General features: G+C 39.2%; 1 protein-coding gene and 1 long non-coding RNA gene across 6 annotated transcripts in view; one reads left to right on the top strand and one right to left on the bottom strand.

Annotated features, from left to right (window-relative positions):
* The window catches only part of ROBO1 (roundabout guidance receptor 1), a 591421-nt gene extending 571724 nt beyond the window's left edge, over positions 1–19697 (top strand). For all 4 annotated transcript variants that reach the window (XM_083735868.1, XM_083735867.1, XM_083735870.1 and 1 more), the window contains 4 exons: positions 3278–3430; positions 14454–14762; positions 17028–17224; positions 18034–19697. In XM_083735868.1, the coding sequence (XP_083591994.1) occupies positions 3278–3430; positions 14454–14762; positions 17028–17224; positions 18034–18048 (674 nt within the window). In that variant the 3' untranslated portion in view covers positions 18049–19697. The remainder of the gene's footprint in view (positions 1–3277; positions 3431–14453; positions 14763–17027; positions 17225–18033) is intronic.
* LOC310843876 overlaps positions 1–26907 on the bottom strand; it is a 149898-nt gene that overhangs the window by 94268 nt on the left and 28723 nt on the right. The gene's annotated exons all lie outside the window — the stretch shown is intronic.

Below are 26907 nucleotides of genomic sequence, written 5' to 3'. Positions count from 1 at the left end.
CTCCCTAAGCTTGCAGATAGCAGGCTGTTCTGGGGGCTGGGGTCGGGGGAAGTTCGGGCTTCCCCCGCGCCAGCCCCATGCCTGGGGGGGGGGAATAATTTTTTTTCTTTATCCCCCCCAAAAAAACTAGGTGCGTCCTATAGGGCAGTGCGTCCTATGGGGCGAAAAATACGGTAGTTTTACTCACCCACACTCACTCTACTCTTCCATAAGGAACGACTTCTCCTTTCCCTTTAATAGAAGCGGTACCTCTATATTCTTGTGAACACAAGCCCTCAGGGGCCTCTTGTCAGCAACTCTATGCTTTATTGAGTTGATGTGGTGAATTGCTATGTGATCTCCATGATTTCAGTAAAACGAATTCACCAGGCAATCACATTTCCTAAGTGCTGTACATATATTAAGCAGTAAGACAGTCCTTGCCATCAGATTTGGAATCTAAGGGGTACAATGCAATAGGAATGGGGAGGAAAAAGAAAAGGAAACCATTGGAGCAACTGCTCCAGGATGAAGCCAGGTTGATCTCCTCTTGCCATGATGCCCTTGGGAGGCAGGTGGCAGAGCTTCCCAATGGCCCTAGGTCACCTGAATGATGTGAAAAGCTAGAACATTTCTTCCTTCAGCTCTGAACTCCTAGGTAACTGGCAGTTGGAGCACTTTCACACAGCAGTGGGGGATGCCAACCCCACTGCAGCTGTTATGGCTAGTGATTGTGGCATGGCTGGTCAAAAAGTATAGTATAGTGCATGTACTTTGCAGAGCATTTTTTTCTAAAGTAAGTAGTTACAGTGTTGGACTTGGACCATGTTACCCTTCTTGATCAGCCATTAAACTCAGGAAGTCACTTTCTCCTAGCCTAGTGGCTGGGGCAACCCAGTCAGATGGGTGGAGTACAAATTATTATTATTATTATTATTACCAACCTCATAGCTGAGTTAGGATAAAATGGTGGACCTCATAAGGGCCTCTATGAGACGATGATAATGATGACAATGAATTTAATTTATTAGTCACTTGCTATATAAAGATTCTCTTAAGCTACTTTAAAAAAGCTTTAAAAGCATAACACAAAATCAGAAGAAGAAAGGTCAACATTACAATAAAAACCATATAAAAATCTATGGAAAAGATGCAGTAAAACTTTAAAGGTGGATCATGTCAATAAATAAACAATAAACAAGGCATGGCCTGGTGTATATAGTTTTAGATTTTTTAGGCTCTCCTTTGGAATCTAAGCAGTCTCCTCAATGGGATAGTCCCCAGTTGTGTTTTCTAATACTTAGCAAACAAAAAGAAATAAAAAAGCTATGTGTAGTGAGGAAACCGCCTCCCATATTTTCCTCACTTGCTTCTAACCTTTTAAGCTGGAAACATCTAAACAACCTTTTCCCACACTATAAGCAGTCATAGCATGTCTCGCCTATGTGAGTCCTCTGGTGTACAAAAGGGACATCTTTGTGTTGAAGCACAAGTGTAAATTTGCTATGGGTACCTTGTGTGCCTCCTGCAAGTCTTTCCCCACACTCTGGTTTTCCCCCTGATTCTCTGGTGCCTTGTCAGGTCGCTTTTATCATGGAAGCAACTTAGAGGTGAAATAAAAATGTGATGAATCTAACCACCCACAAGAAAGAACATGCTACAGTATTGATACTGTATATATCAAATATATCAACAAAAACTTCATTGGGGGGGGGGGGCAACAATTTCAGTTGTTCCCTAGTGACAAGTACCGAAACTTAGGGTTGGTGAAGATCAGGTGGAAGATCAGGTGGAAGAACCGGGCAGGCACAGGGATGGTTTTCTTTGATGGTATATACATACATATATACAGGGTTCAGGGAATATGACAATTGTCCAAAATTAGGTGGCTTGAGAATGTTATGAGTTATTATAATCTGATTTACCTTGCAGGGTTGTTGAAAGGACTGCAATCGATAATGCATGTGAAATCATTTGAAGACTTGAAAATGATATATAAATGTTAAATAGTACAGTGATTATCTTGGTGCTGTTCCTATCAATTTAAATGTGTTTTGCTCTGTAAAAGTTCTGGATAAAAAAAAGCCTTGCATGTTTATATTAATGTGACATTGAATCTAAATAATGCTAATTATATACCTTAGTTTTCGCTCCAAAACACGCACTTTTTTGCTCCTAGAAAGTAAGGGAAAATGCCTGTGCGTGTTAAGGAGCGAATGCACGGATCGGAGCCATGGCTGCCGTCAGTCAAGCAGAGCGGAGCCGCTTACACACTCTATGAGGCTCTCTCGCTTTGCTTGCTTTAAAGCGACCTGGAGCCGGGGAGGAGGGAGGGAAGGAGAGCCATGGCAGCAAAGCGGGCAGCAGCTGCTTACACGGGAGGAGGGACAGACGCTAGCAAAGGTCCGTGCGCTCTCTAAACAGAGCAATGAGGCTGCAGAGGGACGGCAGGAAAGATAAAATTTAAGCAACCAGCAGCAAAATAAAACCAACCTCGAGCTCTGAGCCACGCAGTGAAAACCAGGAAGTTAAAGAAAAAAGGCTGGGGATGAGGGAGAGGGGAAAACTTCGCAAATCCCCGCGTCTCAGCTGATCCGCTGGGAGGGAGCAGCTTGTTTTCAGGCAGGATAGATTCGAGCATTGTCTGGGTCCTAGTGCCCCTACCCCTTTTTTGTGCTCCTTTCTATTGCTGCTGGTGGCTGCTTATCACTCAGGCTGCAAGGAGGAGCGCTTTTACACAGCTAATGGTGAATCCCCTGCAATCCAAGTCCTCCTCACTTGCTCAAATCTATTCTGCCTCAAAACAAGGAGCGGAAGGAAAAGGCTGCAAACTGTTAAATGGAAAAAAACCCAGGCACAGGGCAAGCACCTTAAGTATACCTTTAAAGCAACAGTGCTCTTTCCCTCCCTCCTCCCCGCTCAGCTCACCGAAAAGCTCCTTCTCCACGCGTGCTCCTTGTCCCTTGAGTGCTTTTCCTTCCCTCCCCACTTAAAACGTGGTTACAAAGCACGGATCCACATGGATCCTCAGGATTTTTGCATTGGGCTACCCCAAACTCACCATCAGATCACATGTCTGTGGCCACAGCATGAACCATAAAAATCATGCACCCACTGTTTTGTTCAGAATATTTTTTTCTTGTTTTCCTCCTCTAAAAACTACGTGCGTGTTATGGTCAGATGCGTGTTATAGAGCGAAAAATACGGTACCTATATTTTTATTTACAGAATCGAAAAACTATTCTAGTTTCAGAGATAAAGTAACAAATTATAACACTGTGTGCCTCTTTGTTTCCAGGTCGTAGACATTACCATGCCTCGCACTGCCCCAGACCCACTAGCCCTGTCTCTACTGACAGCAACATGAGTGCAGCTGTAATTCAGAAGGTACGACCTGTCAAAAAGCAAAAGCACCAGCAAGGACATCTACGAAGAGAAGTCTACACAGATGGTAAACACTATGTTCAGATGTGCACACTTCTAGTGCAAATACTGTATTTTTGCAAGCTTACAGTAAGTTACATTAAGTGAAAAGTGGCTGGCATTTCCTGATGCTATACATATTCAGCATAGTCTATCGTAAGCATCATTTCTGTTTTCAGTCTGTCCTGAATTCTCCTGTACACACATACATTAAAAGTGCATTTGTTTTCTCTAATACCCTAATCAGCCATTAACTGTCACTATTTTTTTGAGAGAAGACTGCAATTGGGTACAATAGTGGAAAATAATACATGCATGAGATTAAAATCTTCATTAAAATAAATCCTCCGTAGTGTAATTTTTCCCATCACAGAAACAATTTAGCATTAAAATAGCAGGCAGCAAAATCGTTGAATTTTAATCCTAACCATAGTATTGTTCCAAGAGGTTACTTTGTGCACCAAAAGGCAGAATCTAATCATCTCCTCTCATGCCTTCACACACAATATCGACTCCTGCTGAAAAGGTAATGCTTGTATTCTCTGGGGAGTATAGAAGGATAATGCAAACATTGTGATGTTGTCTAGAGAGAGCCTTTAATGAAAATGCCTCAGGAGGGCCAGCTTTTATTAAACCACCACCTTTCAGTTTTATAAAACAACCAAAGGGCTTTGTTGGAAATTCATGTAAGATTTACCCATCTTGTCAAGTTTTCTAAATTCACTAAAGAGGAGGGGTTGCCAGCAGCAGTGGCATCATTCCCCCACCTCCTGGTTCTCAACAACAACAATCTGATTAGGACTTTCATTACCAGTCAGAAATTTTTCAAAGAGGGGCATCATTTGCCATTATCATATGAAAGCCTAATATTATAGATACTTATCGAGGGTTACAAGAAGGGGTTTTCAAGCCACTTCTCCCTGTGATTCCTGCCACTTGACAGAAAAATTTAATACAAAGCGCACAGCATGATGAGCAAAAGTAATTTTGCAATGAGTGGTTGTCCATGCTATTATCTGTACTTTATTCTGAGTATTTTCTCTACTAGCATCTATCTGATATTAGACTACATTAAATACTGGCATGACACAATGCACCTGGGCCTCTTGGCTTCTGCCCAGGCTCCTTTTGTCACTGAAACTGAATTGTCAGAATATTATCTGATTTCAAGAGGTTATTAAAGCAGTTTTGTGCATGCTTGTTTATTTGGAGGGGTTTTTTTGTTTTGCTTTTTGGAAAGTGAGAAATGCATGGTATAAATCCCAGAACTATGCCACTAAGTTTATATTTATGGAACCCTTGTAATGGCTTTTTGTGAGAATTTATAGATGTCTTAACAGGTTTATTAGTTTTAAGTGGGAGCCCCTATGTGAAAAATTGAGTAAGCATCAAACCGTGATATGAAAACATCTGTGCTGGCTAGAATACCAGAAAAGAAATCTTGTCCAGAGCTTTATATAGTTATTTTGGTTTTGGGTTTTTTCTAAAAGAAGAATTAAATAACTGAGCTGCATTTGTTGGTAATTTTCTATTAAAAGTTCTTATACTATACTAGCCTGCATAGCACTGTAATTTACAAAATTGCAGCTGTTCTGATAAACTTAATCAGTATGTAGTTTGTGTTCTCGTGCATGTGCTTATTTTAGCACATTTTATAATTAGAAATGAATTTCCTTGAACCTGTGTGTGATAAGGTGGTCCAGAATATGTAAACCATGTAGCAACAGGAAGTTATTCTCTGATAATTGAAATAGTAACAAAAACTGGCTATTTGATTATTTTTGAATAGAGTATCTATCACACTGTAAAGCAGACAGCAAGTGCATTAAAGTAATACCTGTGTTCAACAGGGTATGGCATCATATAACTAATTCCCTCCCTTAAGCGGGAAACAGTAAAGCAGACATGTTTGAAACATTTGACCTTTACTAGTTACCAGGGGCGCCGACTTATAAAAAATATTGGGGGGGCGGGGGCCCATACCGACTTATAAAAAATATTGGGGGGGCCCAAGACCTCCAAACCGCTGCTGCTGGGGGAACGAAAGGGGCGAGCCCCGGGCTGCCCCGACCTTAAGTGAACCTGTGAGGGCCCACCCATTGCAGCAGCCGATTGGCTGCCGCCGTGGGCGGTGAATATTAATGAGCTAGGGGGAATCCCCGCTTCTCGCGACGCCAGTCCCGCGAGATTGTTGATGGGTCGAGAGCCCGCAACCCCACCCCCTCTCTAGATCGGGAGTGGCTTTGTTTTAACTCATTACTGAATGTATTTTAAAAGGTAACTATCGTCAAACAAGGAAAATAAAAAATACCAACATAATTTTGTGATTTTACAAAGCATAATATAACTAATAATTTTCTTAAATTATTGGGGGGGCAGAGCCCCCCCAAACAAAATTTTGAGGGGGCTCAGGCCCCCTCAGGCCCCATGGAGTCGGCGCCTATGCTAGTTACCCAAGAGTTTCTTGTATTTGATGACATGCTGAGATTTATTTCTTTTCAGAATAAGAGCAGTGCTTTAAAAAAAAACTTCTATTCAACAATGAATGCAATAATCTACAGGAAAGCAAAAGTGTTTGCTACAGACCAGCGTTTTGATGATAATAATACTTTTGATGGAGGATACTGATTACTTCATCATATTAACTTGTGTATTTAACCAAAGTTTAGCAAATATTTTATTTATTTTACATTCACTCATCTGTACAGGTCCAGCTCAAGCTTTTCTGATACTTGAATTGGAGCACAAATGACATTTTCCACTTGCCAACCCCCACTAGGGCCAATACTTTGGGGGGGGGGTCCTATCTCCCCCCCCCCATGGTGCCAACTAAAGCAAGTAGCTTCATTTTATTACATTGTGGGGCCAATACTGTCATTAAAATTGGCTAAAATTACTATGTTTATCAATATACTCCAGTCCTACATGGATGGCCTCTTTCAGAGGGTGATGCTTGGGAAGTGGTGTTCAGCCCAGGGAGCCTTCAATGTGGGCTTCTGCAGGTTTCCATTTTATCCCCATGCTGTTTGACATCTGCAAGAAACCACAAAGTGGGCTCATGTGGAATTTTGTTCTCAGCAATATGTTCCTTTACATCTGCAGATGAGGGCAATGGATATGCTGGACTGCTGTCTTACTTCAGAAATGGACTGGATGACAGCCAATAAGCTCAATCCTGATAGGGCTGAGGCACTCTTAGTGGGTGGTTCCTTAGACCTGCTCTTGAGAGAGTTATACTTTCACTGAAGGAGCAGGTGCATAGCTTGATGATGATGATGATGATATAATAATTTATTATTTTTACCCCACCCATCCTGCTGGGTTTCCCCAGCCATTCTGAGCGTTTCCCAACAGATTAAAAACAGAATAAAACATCAAACATTAAAAAAATTCCCTAAACAGGGTTGCCTTCAGATGTCTGCTAAAACTCAGATGGCTGTTTATTATTGACATCTGGTGGGAGGGCGTTCCACAGGGCAGGCGCCACTACCGAGAAGGCCCTCTGCCTGGTTCCCTGTAACCTCACATCTTGCAGTTGGGACATGGGTTTTGCTTAAAATATTGTAAGTCACTTTGAGTTGCCATGGCAAAAAGTGACCAATAAATAATGACAATAATAAATGTTTCTTCTTGCTATTATACAAGTTTTATTTAATAGTGGTTTGTGGAAGACTGGGGACCCACAAGTGGTATTAACTTTTCTGAATTTAGTTTATACTCCTAGGCATACTCAATATATTTAATGCTTCATTGAACAATTTACTTGCGTCATTTACCTTTATAGGAAGTTACATTGAGATTTTGTAACTAGAAAAGAAATTAGAAGCTCTTTTGACACTGGGAATGATGGGAATTGACTACAAGCCCCAGCATCATTATTACCCTGGCAGGAAAATATTCTACACACATGATTTTCCAAGGGACAGAGTAGCATACAGGACCTCTTCTACTTGCTACTACCTTCACTTGTCCTCAAAGCTTTCCCCCCTTGGTGCGGGGAAGGTAGCAAAGGGATGGCCAGTAATTATTCCTAAGTGTTAGCCAGTAATGTTCACAGCGCATGATTGGTTTTTGTTTCATGACTTTTGTGCTTGTCCATCACTAATTCTGTGTGGCTGGATGTTGTGTCAGTTGCTGAGCTAATTTATTTTTCATGGCTTTTTATTATTTCAAAGGCCACAAAAGGTCAGCATTTTTGTGCTTATTCACAGCTATTGTTCCTCAAAAGGCTGCTGCTTCAGTGATTTTTAAAAATTATTGCTGTGTTCCCAATGAGTTCAAGCAAGTATGCTGTTACCACAAGCCGATATAACCAATCAGATTTGGCTACATGGTAAAGTCAATGACTAAAGGCACATTACACACACTTCATTGTTTCACCTTGTTGCTGAGCAGTGATGGAACAAACACCTGGATTTTAAAAAAGCTTTTACTGCTGCACAACAGTTTCTTGATTCTGTTTAGCGTTCCATAATATACCTCCAAAATTTTCATTGAATTGTTGCAAAATACTACACACACACACACACACACACACACACAAACACACAAAAAGGAACGGCACTTTCTGAGGGTGCAAGAAAATATTGAAGAAATTCATATGGTTCAGCTCAACAAAACTTACATGTTGGATTCTCATTTGGTAAAAACCCCTTCACATTTTTATTTAGAAGTTAAAGATAACCAGCTTATATACTTCCATTCTCTTAAGCAAACTGGTGGAAACTTACCACCAGGCACAAATCTGTTAATTGAGAATGGCGGATCCCATGGAATAGTTGGGAAAGCCAACATTAGCTTAAGTCTTTGAACTATGTTTGTTTGGATTTTATTCTATCACTAAGTGCAAGCTCTCACAAGGTCAAACACTGAGGTAAAATGTAATGTTTTTTATGGGAACTGCAATCTTCAAAATTTTCTAAGGATGGAAACTTACAGCATTTTTTTTTTATTTACTTACTTATTGTTTTTAGCAAAATTAATATACCATTTGGTGTGAGATGGCTCAGGTGGCTGATGGTGGGCAGCTCAGGAACCTTATGCCCTCTACTCCAAGGAATCAGGGTCCAAGAAGAGGTGCTTTTGCCCAGATGCCCAGACAAGGGCTGAGGGGTCATAGCACTCCACCTAAAATTGTGGTCTTGGATGGTTGCCCTGATTTGCTTTATAACAGGCTTCCTCAACCTTGGCCATCCAAATGTTTGAGACTACAATTCCCATCATCCCTGACCACTGGTCCTGCTAGCTAGGCATCATGGGAGTTGTAGGCCACAAACATCTGGAGGGCCGAGGTTGAGGAAGCCTGCTGTATACCATAGGGTGATCCATAATCCAGAATCCACCCTGCCCAACAATCAACCAGTAGCCGGGTTGGTTGAGTCAGGATTCACTCCCAATGCCCATGCCAGAATCTTCTGACATCTGTTATCAAAAGGTTGTGGCCTGTTCAAATCCCAAGAGGGTGTCCTATGATTATTATATCTGTGTCTTGGCCTCTCTGCTGGCCATGGGCTCAATGTGCCTGGGCCCACAACTTTTGGGCTGAGCAAAAACTTTATTACTTATTTTTTAGCAAAATTTATATACTGCTTGACTGCAACAGAACCTCTATGTGATTTACAAGAAATATTAAAATAATGACTAAAATAGTTAAAAATGAGTTATTAAAACGTTTTAGAAACAATTGAAAAGAGAAGGAAACTAAAAAGAGAATAAAACATGTCAACATCTATGTGTTTGGATATGATTGCCTTAACAAAAATGTTTCAAACAGACACCAAAAATAATACAGTTGGTTACTGTACAGGCAGAAATATAGCCTTCTTGGGTTTTGGATTGACACATTTTTACTGATTCAAGGGATTTGTGATCTATATATTTATATATAGATCTATATGTACTACTGTATCTTAAAAAATATAACACAGCAGTTTACAACAATATAAAAATATAAAACAAGACAATAAAATAATGGAAAGTTACAAATCTGCAATATCTTTACATGTAAAGTACAACCAGCTAAGAAATTCAAACTGTTTTAGAAGTGGAAATAATGTATAACAATATACCGTACAACATTCCATTCAGACTGAAAATATATCTTATATGAAAATATTTTAATTTTCTTTGACTCTTACACTTGGAATTATTTCACATATCTATTTGCATTTTCCTCTTTCAATTTTAAACTGCCGGCTGGGTTGATTTTTCCTCCCCCAAAATTATTTCTCCCATGGTTCCTATAGCCTCTCATTTAAAGTGTTGAAAATTCACGTAAGGAAGATTTTCCCTGTAGGACATGCTATAAAATAGCATTGGTTAATTGTTTTTTCTTTAAGCGGGTAACAATGCAGCAGCAATATGCAGACATGTATAAATGAAATAGTTGAGCACAGCTGACCTTTTCTAGTTACCTCTGGGTTCCATATATTGGTTTGATGTCACTGTGTGATTTATTTTTTATTTCTCACCATGGAGGCCTCCATTTTCTTTTTTAATAAGTAAGTGTGCCAGTTTGCAGCAGACAAGGCAGATTGATTCTGGATTTTCTCTGTGATTTGAGCTGTTAAATAAATACTGCAGAGGTGAAATAGTGTTGACCTCTGAAAAGTTTCCTTTTTTGATTTGAAGGATTCCTCTCAGCAAGGAATGGTTGGTTGTAATGAAAGTTTCTCTACCTTCTCTGCAGGTTGTGATAAAGCTTTCTCTAAAGAGCATATCACTTTGTGGTGGTCATTACTGGCATACATCAAACTGTATTTTTAACCAAAAAATTGCTACTAGGCCACTTTCTCTTTAAATACTATCAGCGTTCTCTTTAATCACTGTGTGTCACAATATACCCCTGGTTCTACATTAAATTAAAGAGTAGGAGATTGCCTAATTTTTAAATGCCTGTCCTTATTACTGTTACATGCGTGATCTTCAACCACATTTTATTATCAGTAGTCTTTCTTCTTGGTCAACATTAGTTCCTTAAAAAGGAGCCATAATTATGGGGACACCTGGGTGTCCTTACTGACTTCCTATGTGATTCTATGGTTTCTGTTCATTGGAAAAGTAGGTAATATGCATGAACAGAACAATGTACTTGGTCTTCCTCTATTAAAATGAATGAACAAGGTCTTGCCTGCCGAGGAAGCTATTTGCAAGCTTGGGCACTTCTTGTTTTTCTGTCTCCAGCCTATTAAGTAGACTCTTGTGCAATCAGACACTAATGTATTTAAAATATATTCAGAATTTTGTAAGAGCTAAGCATTTGAGAGATGGGTGCATCCCTTGGGATTTATGAACAAAATGATGAATTGCATCCAGTGGCATCTCTCCACTGATGGAAGGCACTTTGATTCAGTAGGGCCTCCATCAGCAGTACAGGGAGATAGGTCCCTTTTACCAATTCCCCCTTCAGCACTCAGTGTTTCTCCTAGCCTGCTCCAAAGGTTTGTAGGATCCTTTGAAACAGAGGGTGTGGGAATCAGCAAAATTTGTCTCCATCTGAACTCTGCTGATGGAACCTACCATGGGATCAAGCTAGAGGACATCACTGGATACAATTTGATAGCTCTATTAAACAATAACATCTAAAAATAAAGATAGTGAAATCTTAAGATAGTTCAAGTTCCAGCAAAATCTGTAGGACTATATTATACCACAGTAACACGTTAACCAGCTAAGACTCAGGACCTATCTTTAACCCAAATCTCTAGAGCTGGAACTACTTTTGATTTGCTTATAGAACGTTTGACTTTCTTATTTTCTCCATAATTCCAAAAAGAAAGAGCACTTGTGTTTCTCGTAATTGTATAAATAGGCATTTTGGACAGGGCAATTGCTGTGTAAGGCTGAGTAAAGCTACATCGAAGGTCCTTCTACATAATTATTAACCTATGAAAATGTCTTATGGCACCTTAAAGCCTAACACATTTATTCTGGCATAAGCTCTTGTGGAGTAGAATGTTACATACTTAACAAAGCTATGTCTCTGGAAGTAAAGAACTCTTCACACAATCTTCATCTTTCCAGTCACTTAATTCTTATTCAAAATCACAGGTATCACTGAGCAGAATGGGGTGTTATCTCCTCCTGGAAAGTTAGGACTCCAAACTGGACCAGTTTTTAGCAGCATTATGGCAACCAAACTATTCAAATATTTAGAAGTTTAAAAATAATTATTCTCCAAACTGTAGTTGAGCTAGGTATAAGTTTATAACTTATAGTTATAAAGTGTGTGTATGTATATAGCAAGGGACGCGGGTGGCACTGTGGTCTAAACCAGAGAGCCTAGGGCTTGCCGATTGGAAGGTCAGCGGTTCGAATCCCCGCAACGGGGTGAGCTCCCGTTGTTTGGTCCTAGCTCCTGCCCACCTAGCAGTTCAAAAGCACGTCAAGTGCAAGGAGATAAATAGGTACCACTCCGACGAGAAGGTAAACGGCGTTTCCGTGCGCTGCTCTGGTTCGCCAGAAGCGGCTTAGTCATGCTGGCCACATATCCTGGAAGCTGTCTGTGGACAAATGCCGGCTCCTTCGGCCTATAGAGCGAGATGAGCGCGCAACCCCAGAGTCATCCGTGACTGGACCTAACGGTCAGGGGTACCTTTAAATTTACCTATCTATATAGCAAGCTTACAGTTCCAGCCTCTTTCAGCAGGAATTACAATATTTTAAATGCAAACTATGTCTTCCATAGCTGGAACTACTCCTATGGCACAGACACTTTTAAAAAGTATTGCAAGTTTTTCTCTCAAAGGCTATTTGGTGTTTGCAAGGGTAGTACAACAGTAAACCATTGTAACAAGGTGGGGCAGAGGGTACAAGGAAAGAAACCACCAACAGTTTGTAGGAGTGGGTGTCTCGCTCTTGCTCTCTACATATTATGGATCAGTAAACAATAGTTTCCACATTAAGCACGATTATATGGTGTGTGTGTACCCACCATATAATTGTTTAAAACAATTGTTTAAATGGTTTACAGTTTTTGAAAGTTTTAGTGCTGATCCTCAAGATCTGTTTGCATCATATCAATGCTTCCAATAACAGAAAGCCAGGCTCATTTTTTCTCATCAGCTGTATAATAAACTTTTATTCATATGTAAAATAAAGTGGAGAACTGTTCTTTCTACTAATAAATGCCCTATAGACATTGTTGCTGTGGAGAAATTGTCACAGGTTTATTAGAATGGTTTCCTGTTATTTCATTGGCCTTTTTTATATTTCTTGGTACATTCATAGCCAAACTATATCTGTGTTCTTTTAATTTTAATCTCTACAGTAGTGTTCACTGGCTCTCTTCTCCCTTTGTGCATGTTGGCTGACAGGAAATACCTGACAGACCCATTAAATGGAAGGCACAGCTGCTCTGAGATTTATAAAGCACTGTTATTTCCTTTTTGGGACACATTTATTGCAAACTGCAGGAGCAGGGATTTTAAAATTTCACTCTTCCTCATTGTGCAATAGATGCACTTGGGATGAATGCTTTACAAGCACATGACTATTATTTACACCTCTCATGGACCCATTTTCCACAGCCAGCTCCTTTTGATGTATACCTGTCATTGGCAACCAGTGCTCTTGATGCAAAGCAGCCTTGTATCTTACTTTCCTCAAGTGGGCTTTGAAGCCTTTCTGTACTTTTATGATACTGATGTGTGCTATTATGCATCACTTAACAGCATTTTTATTTTTAAGCTGTTAATTGTTAATGAAGGAACAGAAATAGCATGAAGAACACATAGCTGTATTAAAAAAAGACTGTTTTCTAAAAAAAACCTGTTCTTTATATTTGAAAGCTATATAAAAATGAACATTGTTAGGTTCTTTGAAGCTTCAGGGCTCCACTTTTCATTCCCTTCCTTAAGTGTCACATTTGTCTGCTTCTGAATGCCATATATCTTTTTTGCCAAGTGTATATCCAACATACAGACCTACAATCGAGACATTTTCCCTATTTCAATTAATACCATTTTAAAGTAAGATTTGCACCCAGGAAAGCCCTTAGCTTATATTGCCATGTTTCATACAATGAAATAACTATCCATTTTTATCAATATTTCAATATGTTTTTTCATTTTACTTTATATAAACCAGTTCAAGCCCCGAAATAGTCTGAAGCATGGACAGAAGCTTACAATGATGGTTGAGCTCCATACCCTTTTTCTTTCACACCCCCACCCCTTTTCTAACTTTTAACAAACTATAAACTCATATAAAGATGGCAATAAAATTGTTAACATGATAGTTAATAAAAAGTAGCATTAAGTAATCCCAGAAGAAGAATTATAAAATCTCTTTGATGACTTTACATTAACAAGAACATTCTGTTATTTGTTTTACCCATGTATTCCGGAACATGTAACTATAATTGTGCAGGGTTGGAGAGCAGAGCCACACTCGCTCCCTTCCCAGTACTATTCACACATTCTAGGCATCTCTGCAACCATCCTGAAACACATGCAGACGCTGTCCCTATGAACAGAACTCTGTGCATGCTGTTGTCACTAGATTGATTTGGAAGCCCCCCTCCCACCCCCCACTAACTTAGGGGTCTATTTTCTAAAGATTTTTTTGTACTTCTGCAAGCCTTGCATTTCCCCAAGCCTGCTCCGGTATATGAATACAGTGGTACCTTGGGATGCGAACGGGATCCGTTCCGGAGCCCTGTTTGCATCCTGAACAGAACATAAGACGCAACTGCGCGCGTCGCGTTTTGCTGCTTTCGCGCATGGCGACATTTTGACCATCTGCGCATGTGTGAGAGGCGAAACCCAGAAGTAACATGCTCCGTTACTTCCGGGTCGCCGCGGAGCACAACCCGAAAATACTTATCCTGAAGCGTATTTATCCCGAGGTATGACTAGTGCTTTTTAGCTACATAAGGATCTGAACTTACCAAATGTTTATGGCATTTAACTTTTCTTGGTAATTTCCTAACGCAGAGAGATAAAATTATTCTTAGTATTTCTACACATTTTGGAAGCTAAGAAACATGAAGTTGATTTAAATGATTTTTTAAAAAATAATTTCAGCTATTTTCTCTTTTCACCCTTTTGTAGACCTACCACCACCACCAGTACCGCCACCTGCTATAAAATCTCCCACTGCTCAGTCCAAATCTCAACTGGAGGTACGGTCCGTCATGTTGCCAAAGTTGTCCTCTATAGACCCAAGAACAGAAAGGGCAGTGGAAAGAAAAGGGCCGGGCTATAAGGGGAAAGAAGGAGCTGATGGCCGTCAGCATTCTGACATGCGGACAAGTTCAGGGGAGCGCCGAGAGTCACAGGAACAGCAAAGTGAAGGCAAACCGCGAGGAAACAAAGCAGCAAGGCGAGATGGCACACCAGCAAAAACACATATTCTCCAAGGTGACTTGATACACTGGGCAAATGCTAAAAGCTTTTCCTGCAATAATGAAGTTGTCTCCGCTTAGTCACCCAACTAGATTCCCCACTGAAATGAAAGCTTAGAAGAACTCTCTCTTTGTAATATAGGCACCTCCTAAAATTTAATAATATAAAACAAAACAAACAAAAAGGTAGAGCACCAAACTTTGCAGCTAGGAAATGTGAAGGAGAAAACCATAAACAAATAAAAACCTTTAGAAATCTGATGTCTCCTATTCATCCAAACAGCACTGTATCCGGTAATACCTGAAAAGTAGTTTTCCTTGCATCTTAATCACTTACTTTCTGTCAAAAACTGAAGAGATTAGCTGTTTTTCTTCAGATTCCTAAAAGGAAAAGGTACGGCAAAGCTAACTCAATCCTTTCTAAAAATGTGAAGAGCGTGATAACAAAAGAAAGGTAGTTTGGTTTCTGGATACTTAACCACAAACATCAAGCCAGAACACATTACAAACGCCATAAAGGACTCATTCTAGACAAACATAATATATTTTTATGACAGCCAGTAAGGCCTGATTGAAGAATGATTGAAGAATGTGTAAAACAGCCTTTGTAAAAGCTGTCATCAAATAAGCAAACCAGTCCTGATACTATCTAACCATGGCACAAAACTACGAAATAGAAATTGGGTAGTAAATTGGTTAAGTGGGCACAAAAGCAAGAGGTCTGTAAATGACAAGGGGTCACAATAAAGTGAAGTCATTAGCAAGATACACCAAGAATGGTGCTGCGATTGTTGTTTTTCAATTTATATATCAATGGCATAAAAGCCGGTGGCAAAATCTGGTGGTGAAATTGGAAACACTGTTAATGTTTAAGTAATTTTTCACTTAAAAAACAGTATTGACCTAGGCTTGTGTGTAATTTGTTAAATTCTGCCTTATCATTTAACTATTGAGTTTGACCAAACTGGGAGGCAGTGCCTGGCGTCCTTTGGTCCATGGGGTCACGAAGAGTCTGACACAACTAAACAACAATCATTTAACTTCACTGTCACACAGAACAGTTCATTTTCAGCTTCTTTGAAGCATGGTGTCACAATATACCTGAAAGTGATCACTACAGCCCTTGCAATTATCCCACACGCAGTGAGAAAGGGCTCATGATCATGCCAACTAGCCTTGCTTCCTTTAGCAACTGGATGGCTGGCAGTAGTGTGCAAAACTCCTGCATTCAACAGCCCCAGGAAATCAGGGCTCCAACCTGCCCTATGTATGTATAGCTGTACTGTATACACACATAACCCCTTTCACACTAACACTAACACTAACACTAACATATATTGTTCCAGTTACAGATAGGTAGCCGTGTTGGTCTGCCATAGTCAAAACAAAAAAAATTCCTTCCAGTAGCACCTTAAAGACCAACTGTTGTATCTGAAGAAGTGTGCATGCACACGAAAGCTCATACCAAGAACTGACTTAGTTGGTCTTTAAGGTGCTACTGGAAGGAATTTTTTTTGTTTTGACTGAATATATGGCTGCCAAAAGGTGTGGACAGAAGGTGCATTGGGGAAATGACTTCTTCTGACCTCTTCTTGCTCAACACCTTTTTTAGTCCACTATCCTCCCTTATCTCAATCTTCCACCACCATATATACCATCATTCTGGCTGTGTTTCCATAGACATTTGTATATAAGTGCACTTGAAAACACAGCACAGAGATATGTGTATCCTTGCAAAATGAGAACAGCTAGGCATTGGTTTTCAAGATCCTCCATTATCACACAGTTGTATGTGCATGTAGGTAGCTCCGCCCTTTCCCATTCACCCCAATGTATGCATTCCTTCTTGGACACTTGTTTTCCAGCAGTGTTGTACATAGTGGCCACTCATGTTGAAAAGCATTCAGGCCAGCATCTTCTCTTAGCTTGTTATTTTGCCCACTTCTATTCTGAGAGAGAAACATTTGGGAGCTTTTGTGTCATGGAAGAGGTCGCAGCGAGTTCTGCCTAAAAAGAAGCCTATTCCTTTCCTTCTATTCATCTTTTTATAATAGCAGCTCTTCCAGTGTACATCTGGAGGAGAGAGCAGAGAGATGTGCAGGCACATAGAATGTGTTGGGAGACAGACAAGTGTAATCAACTGCAATTTATATTTGCTATTTCCATTGCTCCAATGCTAAAACAATCACTTAAGTACAAATGCAGTACTAAAAGACATTGTGTGTTTCAAAAGGCATTTTTGTCTATGGTAATATTAACACATGTGTAATTCTCTCCTTAGAGGATATTCTACCATATTGTAGACCTACATTTCCAACATCAAACAACACTAGAGATCCTAGTTCCTCAAGTTCTATGTCATCCAGAGGATCAGGAAGTAGACAAAGGGCAGAACAAGCAAATCTAGGTCGAAGAAATGTGGCAGAAATGCAGGTATTTGGAACATATGAGCAAGGAGAGGATGAAGAAGAATTACAGGTAATATGTGTTTCTGATAGTCACTAGGGGGGAATCTTTTGTGAAAATACAAATGCTTATTCCTCAAAGCTAGTTTTCTTTTATCCCTTAATTGGTTACTCTACAGAGACTTTTAGATTTTTGGTCTCATCAGGTAAGTATAATCCCAATTGGAGCACTGTTTCATATCTATTTAATCTCTAAACTACTAATCTATGGGCGCCACAGAAATTTTAAGTTCTTAACTTCATTACAATTGTTTGTTATTAATTATATTTAATATAAGGCACAATACAAAATTAATGCTGAACACAGCTTATCTCAGTAATTGTGCATGAAAATACTATATGATATCTTATTATAGAAATGAGGCAACAAAATATGAAATTCAAAGCGTTATACTATAGCAATATTATGATGGAAAGATGTACAGTGGTACCTCTGGTTGAGGACAGGATTCGTTCTGGAGTTGCAAGTTGAGGTTTCCGCAACCGGAGGGACCGCTTCTACGCACGGCGGTAGAGCGCATCTGCGCGTGGCAAAAACCTGGAAATATACTTCCAGGTTTGCTACTTACGTATCCCAAAGTTTACATAAGCAGAGGGAAATGTAAGCGGCGGTATGACTGTAATTTGTATTTCCTAATTATATGAAACTTTTTAAAAAGTGTTTTTACAGCAGTCGAAACTAAGCAGTTTTTAACTAATCTACTGTATTGTGAAACAAAATTATTTTAGTAAGTATATTCTACAGAATAGCATAAATTATTCTGAGTGAGAAGGCAAGAAAATACCCACAAAATACATCATGTGTTGTTGTTTTTTAAACAGGAAACTGAAAGCTGAAGAAGAGATGTAGTGTAACAAGTTTCTGAAACCTAATCAGAAAGATATCACTTAAGATGCCTCAAGTCTGATGATATTTGATGCCAGAAATAATGTTCAGTGCAATCAGAGTGTACAATTCCCCATCTTTTTATGCTATCAAAATCCTAATCTTTATTTTAATGTTATTTTAAAACCCTAACCTTAATGACCCTGTTTATTCACTTTAAATATCACACATTTCCTCTGTCCATGACAGCAATTACACTGCTCTTTATGGTGCTACACTAGCTACTTCTTCCATTGTTAGACAGAGGGGGGAGCCTTAGTTTGCTACCGTTGTGGCCAGTGCAGTACAAGACAAGTATGTCACCAAACCAGTTCATAATCTTATGAATAAGCTATCATTGATTGGACAATAGAAAATTGCAAAAAAAAGAAGAAGAGATATCTATGCAGATTTTCTAACCTTCCAATGCTACTATAGGCTGTACTTGGTGCAACTAGCATTGTATTTTCTTCCAGTAGTCAGATTCCTTTGCAGCAAAAAGACATCACACAACTTGAGTTAGGGTGGTTTGTACAGTAAACACATACTGGTTTTTCAACCCCTGCCCCCAAAACTTTTAATTTGTCTGGAGTCTATCATGCTTCATCTGGAAGGTACATTCTTCACTGCAAATGTTCTTTAGGATAGAAAGAAGGCATGTTGAAGTGAACTTGGCAGTTCTATCACAAGTTAAGCTTATCAAATACTGAAGCGGTTCTTGGCCTCAGTGCAAACAAAAATACACTGAAAACAAAAATACAAAAAGCAATGGACATTTTTAAAGCATCGCTGGGAAAGGACATCATCATCATGACTGGCCCAAATCTCAGACCTCTACTTTATAGTGTCAATTCACCTTAAAGAAGAAGTGCCACTTAAAGAAGTTATGTTTTGATCTTGGGATGGTTTTGGGGGGGCGGGAGAGGGTTGATTTTTTTTTTTTTTTTTGTAATGCACTGTTTATTTTTTTATTTTTTGGTTTTAAAAGCACAATCACTAAACTTTATTTGTAAAACATTGTAACTATTAACCGTTTTTGTCTTATTGTAAGATGTTACACCTTTGTTTGTTTTTTCATATTTTATTAATGCTCTATGTTTGTTGAAAGGTGACAGATGGTAATGGTATCATACCTAAGAATGGGCCATAAACTGAACACTTCCCGTTTTCTGGACTTTAAATTCTCAAGTTCGCTGTGGCCTATCTTGACATTGGATTTCCAATGAAATAGAGCCATTAGTTCCTTTTGAAATTACAGAATTATGTCCTTTGTCTGTAGATTTTTATGATCTCTTTTGTAATTATATAATTTCTTTGTCATCGGTGCTAATGGAAAATTGTGTGTTTGTTTATGAACAATTGTCAGGCCTAGCCGCAGTGGGGGGAAAGGAGTGTTTTGGTATTTACTGAGGGCTAAATTTTTTCATTTAGCTAATTTTTAAGAAATGGTTATAATAGAAAGGGCGTGCAGTACTGAGGGAACAACCATGTGATTAATGTTTTTCATTATGTTCATGTAAGAAACCTCATATTTTAGCCATAATTTTGCATACCGAGGATTCAATAATCATAAAAGTAATTTTTGTCACATTATTTATTAAAAACGTTCTCAAATACATCATCCTTTTTGTCATGTTTCTTGTTTAACCTACAGAATGTATATTTAGGAGTTTTCTCATTGTAATAATAAAAATAACACTGACAAATCATATTTTATTCTACATCAAACAAATGCCAGTCCTATTTTAAAGACCCTTCCTTGTGCTCTGTGCTTCAAGACATTTTCCCCCTTTGTGAGAACACTTTGGTCTAAGTCACCCAGTGTCAGAGCTGACAGACAGCTTCTGCCCTCACTGCAACCGTGAAACCAAGTTCTGCATTGTATTTCGTGAGTAGCAACATTTTGTTATATGTGGTGGCGCGGAATAAAAAGGTGCCTTCAAAAATAAAAGTGGGGTGGAGCTAAAGCAGATTCCATTTCATTACAACTAGACCCAAGATTCCTTCCCACTCTGTCCTGTGACACTTAAACTGAGAAACTGAGAATCAAGCCTGCCAGAAGCTTCTAGAAATGGCCAGTCTTTACGATAATTCTTAAATAAGGATGGCTTTGTCTAAAGAACTGTCTTTAAAGGTGCAGAAAGACTAGGTGCACTATAAATTGAGAGTAGCAGGCTTCAGCCATTTCTAGTCATGACATTTAGTCGTGCTTGGAGAAGACTTGCTTTTGTATGTTTCTTAAGCATTTTCCCTTCGTTTTGTGCTTTCTTTCTTTCTTTTTTTTTTTACTTACTGTTGGCCCAACTGGCCACCTTCATTGGTATTGCTGAGCGCACTTTGAATATTCCCTATTGACTTTTTGGTCTATTCTCCGCTGAGATTAGGTAGGCAGTAGATATAAGCTCCTTAGCGTTTTGTGTTGTTTATTTTTATTCTAGGATTTGCTTATTTTAGTGAACAGAATATAAATATAGGACACGGTGCATCTGTATGCACATACATCACTTTAGTATGTTAAGGGGAGGATATTAAATGCCGCAATGAAATACAAAATATATCCTTTTGGAGACTTTGGTAACCAAGCTGGCTTATCGATGTGTGTTTCTGTGTGTATGATTATATTCCATGATTTATAAAATATTTAAAAATAATACTCATAACTGGATAAAAGAAGGAAAGCACATTTTAAACATGTGCGTCAATATTTCAATGTTGTATAAATTTTAGCAACATTATAGCAAACATTTTAAGTACTGCTGAAACTGCACTTGAAATTGCAATATGATCTTTTAAGCATTCTACCACTAGAGTCCTTGCTGAAAATTACTTCATCTGATCTTATAAAATACACAGACACCCAAGCATGAAAGAAGGTTACTCTTGCATTACTAACATAAATAAACAATTGTTCATTGACGGGGAAGCAGCAAACCTCTTTTCAAAGCCATGAAATGTTTAATTGGTCTCTGGACATATTCCTGAGGAAATACTAATTGTGTAAAAACATTAGAGAATTAGTATTTTTTAATGGCATGGATTTCATTTATGCAGATGTTGGAGGCAACGTAGCGATGTGCTTTATGTTACTTGAAAATAAAATCACTTAACGAATAATCCCAAACTGCTCATATAGAAACATTTGAGCTATCACAAACAATCAGGGATGATTTCTGTTCATAATAGTTTTGGAGCAGGAAAAACAGCAAATAAGGCTGAGGCACCTCAAAACCATGCACACCACAACCCCTCCTTGTGCAACCGTTGGCTGGGCTTCAATGAATTGGGGTGAACATATTTTCTAGACCACATCTTGTTGAAGTCTCATAATGGTAGAGGTGAAGCTGAATGCTGGGAAATTCATGAAGACAAAAGGAATTCTTCACGCAGTGCATACTTTGAAATTCACTACTATAGAATCAACTAGGATGGTTTTAAAGGGGGATTAGACAAATTCATGGAGGTTAAAGCTATCATGGTTAATAGCAATATTATCTGCAGTACCAGAGGCAATATGTCTCTGCATGCCAGTTGTTCAGTGGAGGGCAAGAGTGGGAGAAGACCATTGTGCCCATGTGCTGCTTCAATTTCCCATAAGCATCTGGTTGGCCACTGTGAGAGCAGGGTTCTTTTTAGATTAACATGTTCTAATGCACATCTGAAAAGTTATCCAGTCCTTCCAAATACAATTCCTTCAAACTACTTTAAACTGTTTTTCTTCCCTCACTGTTTACCCAATGCAAGTATTCATGCACAGATTGAAACAACAATGCAATTGTTAAAATAACTATTTCAAGTAGATGGTGCATACATTTTTATGGATGTTTTTATATTACATTTGTTGAGTATATAAGTTTACTAAGTTTCTACAAATCTATGCAGTACCACAATCATTTAATGAGACATTGACTTGAATTTCCAGAGGCAGAAACATGCAAAATGCCAAAACAATTTTAAATTCCTATCTTTTCACATGTCTTTTTTATGCTGCAAGCCACCAGCTCTGTCCTATTGAATGGACTGTGTTGTTTCATTCTGGAACATATTCAGATATAGTATAGGAATATCATATTTACTGCTAACAAGTTTTGCCAAAAAATAGTTTTCTTTTATCTCCAACAGAGATAAACATCTGCTTCAGAAACTGCACAAGTAGTAGTAAGACCATGTAAATGAAATATTTACAGAAAGACTTGCTTTTGAATTGCAATTAAAAAAAATACAGCATTTCACACTCTCAAGATGCGGACAAATAAAAGAAGAGAAAGAAAGAAATTTATGGTACATAATCACCAAATTCATTAATAATTATGACGCTTAACCAAAATGTTGCTTTCGTATAAAGCTTGCTGGCTGTGAATTATTGTGAACTGATGCCATCCAAAGAAAAATTGATCCTGGTTCACTGATTACAGAACTTACAGTAATTCGAAGCTAATGATTGTATGTATATGGAACTGGCTCAGAAATCTCGGGCTGTTATTGAGAACAATGGGAAGACAGTTGTTCCCAAGGTCTAGGATCAGAGGAGAATCTGCCTTCCCAACAACAGCCGCTCCCCTCCCTGATGAGTGCCCTTTTTTGTCTTCATACTAATCAAAGATGCATGAAGTTCATTCTTATACATAATAAAGGATATGGGGCTGGAAGCATGAGCACTATTCATGGAAGAGGTATGGTGGTCCCTGGCCTAAATTCTACTTTTCAAAGTCTAACATTGGGAGCAAGTACATCTCAAAAGGTTTCCCTGATTTTCTTGCTTTGAATAATTAATAGGACATATGGTTGTCATAGTATCAGCTGATGTCACAGTGGTCCTATGCAGACAGAAGCCATAACTCCCTCCCAGGCCACCACTTGATTGGCTACCCTGATGCTACAAAGGAGCTAGAAGCCTTGGACCAGGTAGCTGAGTACTGAGTACTGTAGTATGTATGGGTAAACCTTGTAACTTGAATTCCTTTAAATGATCAATCTTTCACAAATTAAGTCACATTGCTTGAAGGCCATCGGCTTTCACATGCCAGTTTTGGCATTTTCCAAATCAGTTAATACAGTATTGCTTCCAGAGATCCATTTTGCTCTTTGACTTGCAGTCTGAGTCAAATGTAAGCTGCTTGTATTGGTTTTTTTGTGTGTGTCCCCCCCCCACCACCACCACCAAAATGATTGAATTAGCACATTCTGTAGGGAGAAACAAGAAGGGTGATTCCCTAGAAAAGTCTTGGACCATTAGTTCCTATAGCAACCAATCACCAATTCTTGGCCATCTATTTTACATAACAAAGCCAGACCCATTTGGGAGGTTTGGCCATTTAAGCAATCCCTCTATTGTCCTTTTTCCCAACCAATTTGAAGAGGCCTTGAGGTCATTCAGGCCAACACCACAACTAGATGTTTAAAGCTGCATTGCATATTCAAACCATGATCCAGGGATCAAAGATTCACTCACTGTTTTTCTGTAGTTGGGAAGCACCTTGAACCTTCGGGTTCTGGGCAATCCCATAGAATAGTGGGTTAAGTTACTAAGATTACCTAGGTCCCAAAATTATACAGTGGTACCTCAGGTTAAGTACTTAATTCGTTCTGGAGGTCCGTTCTTAACCTGAAACTGTTCTTAACCTGAAGCACCACTTTAGCTAATGGGGCCTCCCGCTGCCGCCATGCCGCCGGAACATGATTTCTGTTCTTATCCTGAAGCAAAGTTCTTAACCTGAAGCTAACTATTTCTGGGTTAGCGGAGTCTGTTACCTGAAACATATGTAACCTGAAGCATATGTAACCCGAGGTACCACTGTACTAAATTCCAGGCAGATCCTGAATGATATGTGCAGTTTTCTTATTCTTTAGCTGAATTGGTGGTGTGAAATTGGCATGGCAAAATAGAAAAAGGAGCAGGGAAACAAAGGGTGAGACAGACACATAAAGAGATCAAAGAAAATTTATTTGAGTGAGGAACGTTAACCTGGAGTGGGAGTTTATCAATTTACAGTAGGTCACAATTTACACAGGGGATTACATTCCAGGAATTGTGCCCAAAGGCAACCCTGGCTCAGCTGGTTCTGTTCAAGCCAGAGAGGCTGAGACCAGTGTTGATCCAAGACTGATGTAAGTCCCCCAAAAAGGGACATTCTGGGGGCAGGACTAGAAAGCAGGGGGAGCTTAGCTTGGATCCTAAGCCTGTTCTGCTTCATCATGCGTACTTGGCAACCCAGTACAGAATACTATTTTAAAGGCTCATCTTTAAAGGCATAGACAAGGCAGCAGGAGTCGCCCAACAGCTGAATGGGTTTTGGACATGGTGTAACTTTATGCCGGCTTAATTTACAGCAGTGTGATTTAAACCAGCTTCTTGGGCATAGGACTGCTCCCTAAGAAAGCAAATTTAACACTGGCAAACAATGATATAAATACATATGATACAATGTAGCATATGGCATTTTATCAGAGAACAACAAAAAGAATTGTTTTATATGTCAGATATTTTATATACATGTATATGTATGTATGTGTGTGTGTGTGTGTGTGTGTATAATTTTAATAGTGGCCAATAAGCAATATCAACAAAATTAACCAAGCACAGAAAAAGGCTTCAAATTGTCTCACTAATCATTGTGAGTTAAACTGCTATGTGCGGCAACCCTTCTAGACAGCCTTCTTTAGCACAATCTCTTGCCTGGGTAAATAACAAAAAAGAACATCTACAAATGCCAGAGAAGGGGGCTTTAATATACCAAGCAAGTCAGCAATTTAATCATACTGGGATATTAAGGACTTGCCTACTCAGCAGTAGACTCCATATAAGGCTGTGGAGCCAATTGCTTTTCATATTTTTGAAGCATGACAATAAAACTGTATTTATTGGATTTTTGCTCAGATCTAAGCAGTTATTTAGCAACAGCAGTATTGTGAAATGCAATGGAATCTTTTTAGTATTGACGTTTTCCTGCTTCTGGTCTCCCATCATTTTGAAAGCAGACATGTATGTACAATAACAGTTCCCTCTGGGCTTAGAGCAATGAAAACCGCTTGTGATCATACCTGATTACAGAAGGCAACTGGATGATGGCTATTCAAAAAATTCAGTAACATATTACCTTAAATTTTGTGCACAAAAATAATGACCAAGTCTACAGATGCTTTAGAAACCTATTCAGCATTAAAGCGTTTTAAGGAGTTCATTTTCATTTCTAAGATGATGTTTTCTATCAGTGACCTAAAGATGCTTGTCATTTCAAAAACAAAAAACTGTCCACACTAAAACCTGTAGTACAAACATGCCTGTTAACAGGAATTGGCCAGAGCTACAAGGTACGTATTTTGGACAAATTTTGGAAACACACATTTCCACTTAAAATGTAGTATTTACTGTTGTGTTATGGGGCCAAGTATCTTCTTCACTGACATGGGTCTCACTAGGATGGCTGGTGATCTGATCGAATTGTTTATTTGTTTCACCTTTACTACCATATTCATATTGCCAGCTTCCACATGTGGAACAGCTATCTAGGGTTCCATGACTTCTTTATGACTAATAATATCGCACCAATCACTTAACTGGGAAAGGCATCTTCTCTTATTATCTTATCTGCCACAGACCGATGACCTCCATCTCTCATTTCCAATAGCAACTCATACCAAAGCATTGCTAAGGGGAGGCAACAGGGATATGTTGTCAGTTGATCTAGCAATTTTTTGCACTTTGTTAGGAGCATCCTGCTTGCTCTAATTTGAGAGCCACGAACAATAGGGTAGGACTACATTTAACACTACGGGACGTGGGTCGCGCTGTGGTCTAAACCACTGAGCCTAGGGCTTGCCGATCAAAAGGTCAGCGGTTCGAATCCCCACGACAGGGTGAGCTCCCGTTGATCAGTCCCAGCTGCTGCCAACCTAGCAGTTTGAAAGCACGCCAAAAGTGCAAGTAGATTAATAGGTACTGCTCCGGTGGGAAGGTAAATGGCATTTCTGTGCACTGCTCTGGTGTTGGTGTTCCGTTGCACCAGAAGCAGCTTAGTCATGCTGGCCACATGACCCAGAAAAACTGTCTGCGAAACAGATAAACGCCAGCTCCCTCGACCTGTAAAGTGAGATGGGTGCAGCAACCCCAAAGTCATTCGCGACTGGACTTAACTGTCAGGGGTCCCTTTACCTTTACAGTTAACACTAAAAACTTTTTTCATTTAATATTTTCTTGAGTACAATACAAAAGCTGAGTGAGAGAAAAATGATGCATCTGGACATTTGCTATTATGTTCCAGATATTCCAGGAAATTTCATTTGCATTTAGCCTGTAAGTCTCCAACATCCTCCTTAAGCATTTTATTTAACAGACATTTCCTTTACAGTTATCTATGCCTTTAATATCCTTAGATCCTTTTTCAACAGAAGCATATGTGAAAGGCACTTTGTGCTACATCTTAATCAATAAGGGTCAGTTCACTGACATTTACCGTGAGCTGCATATTATTTCGCAAGTGCTCCCATTGATGTTACTCTACACAAGTAGCATGGGCATAATTTAGCTTGCAACTAAATGCTTTTAAAAGAATGTGTGGCTAAAATATAAATCAATGAAAGCTTCAAGGATGCAGTGCAAATAAAACACAATAATGTCCAGTTTGCTAACAATTTCTTGCCCTTTGTTTAGAAGGAAAATTCGGACAATACAACCAACAGTCGAAGCAGGAAGCAAAAACTGAAAGGTGCTGTGACATCAGTCATACACCTGATGAACAGTAGAAGTGGGAATTATGGGCCCTGGTCTGCTTTGACACTGTTAAGGTAAAGGTAAAGATACCCCTGCCCGTACGGGCCAGTCTTGACAGACTCTA

This window comes from Podarcis gaigeae (genome assembly GCF_964106915.1).
Source record: "Podarcis gaigeae genome assembly, chromosome: 4".
Taxonomy (NCBI): domain Eukaryota; kingdom Metazoa; phylum Chordata; class Lepidosauria; order Squamata; family Lacertidae; genus Podarcis; species Podarcis gaigeae.
The sequence above is the reverse complement of the archived record's forward strand: the minus strand, read 5'-3'. Positions and strand labels throughout refer to the sequence as shown.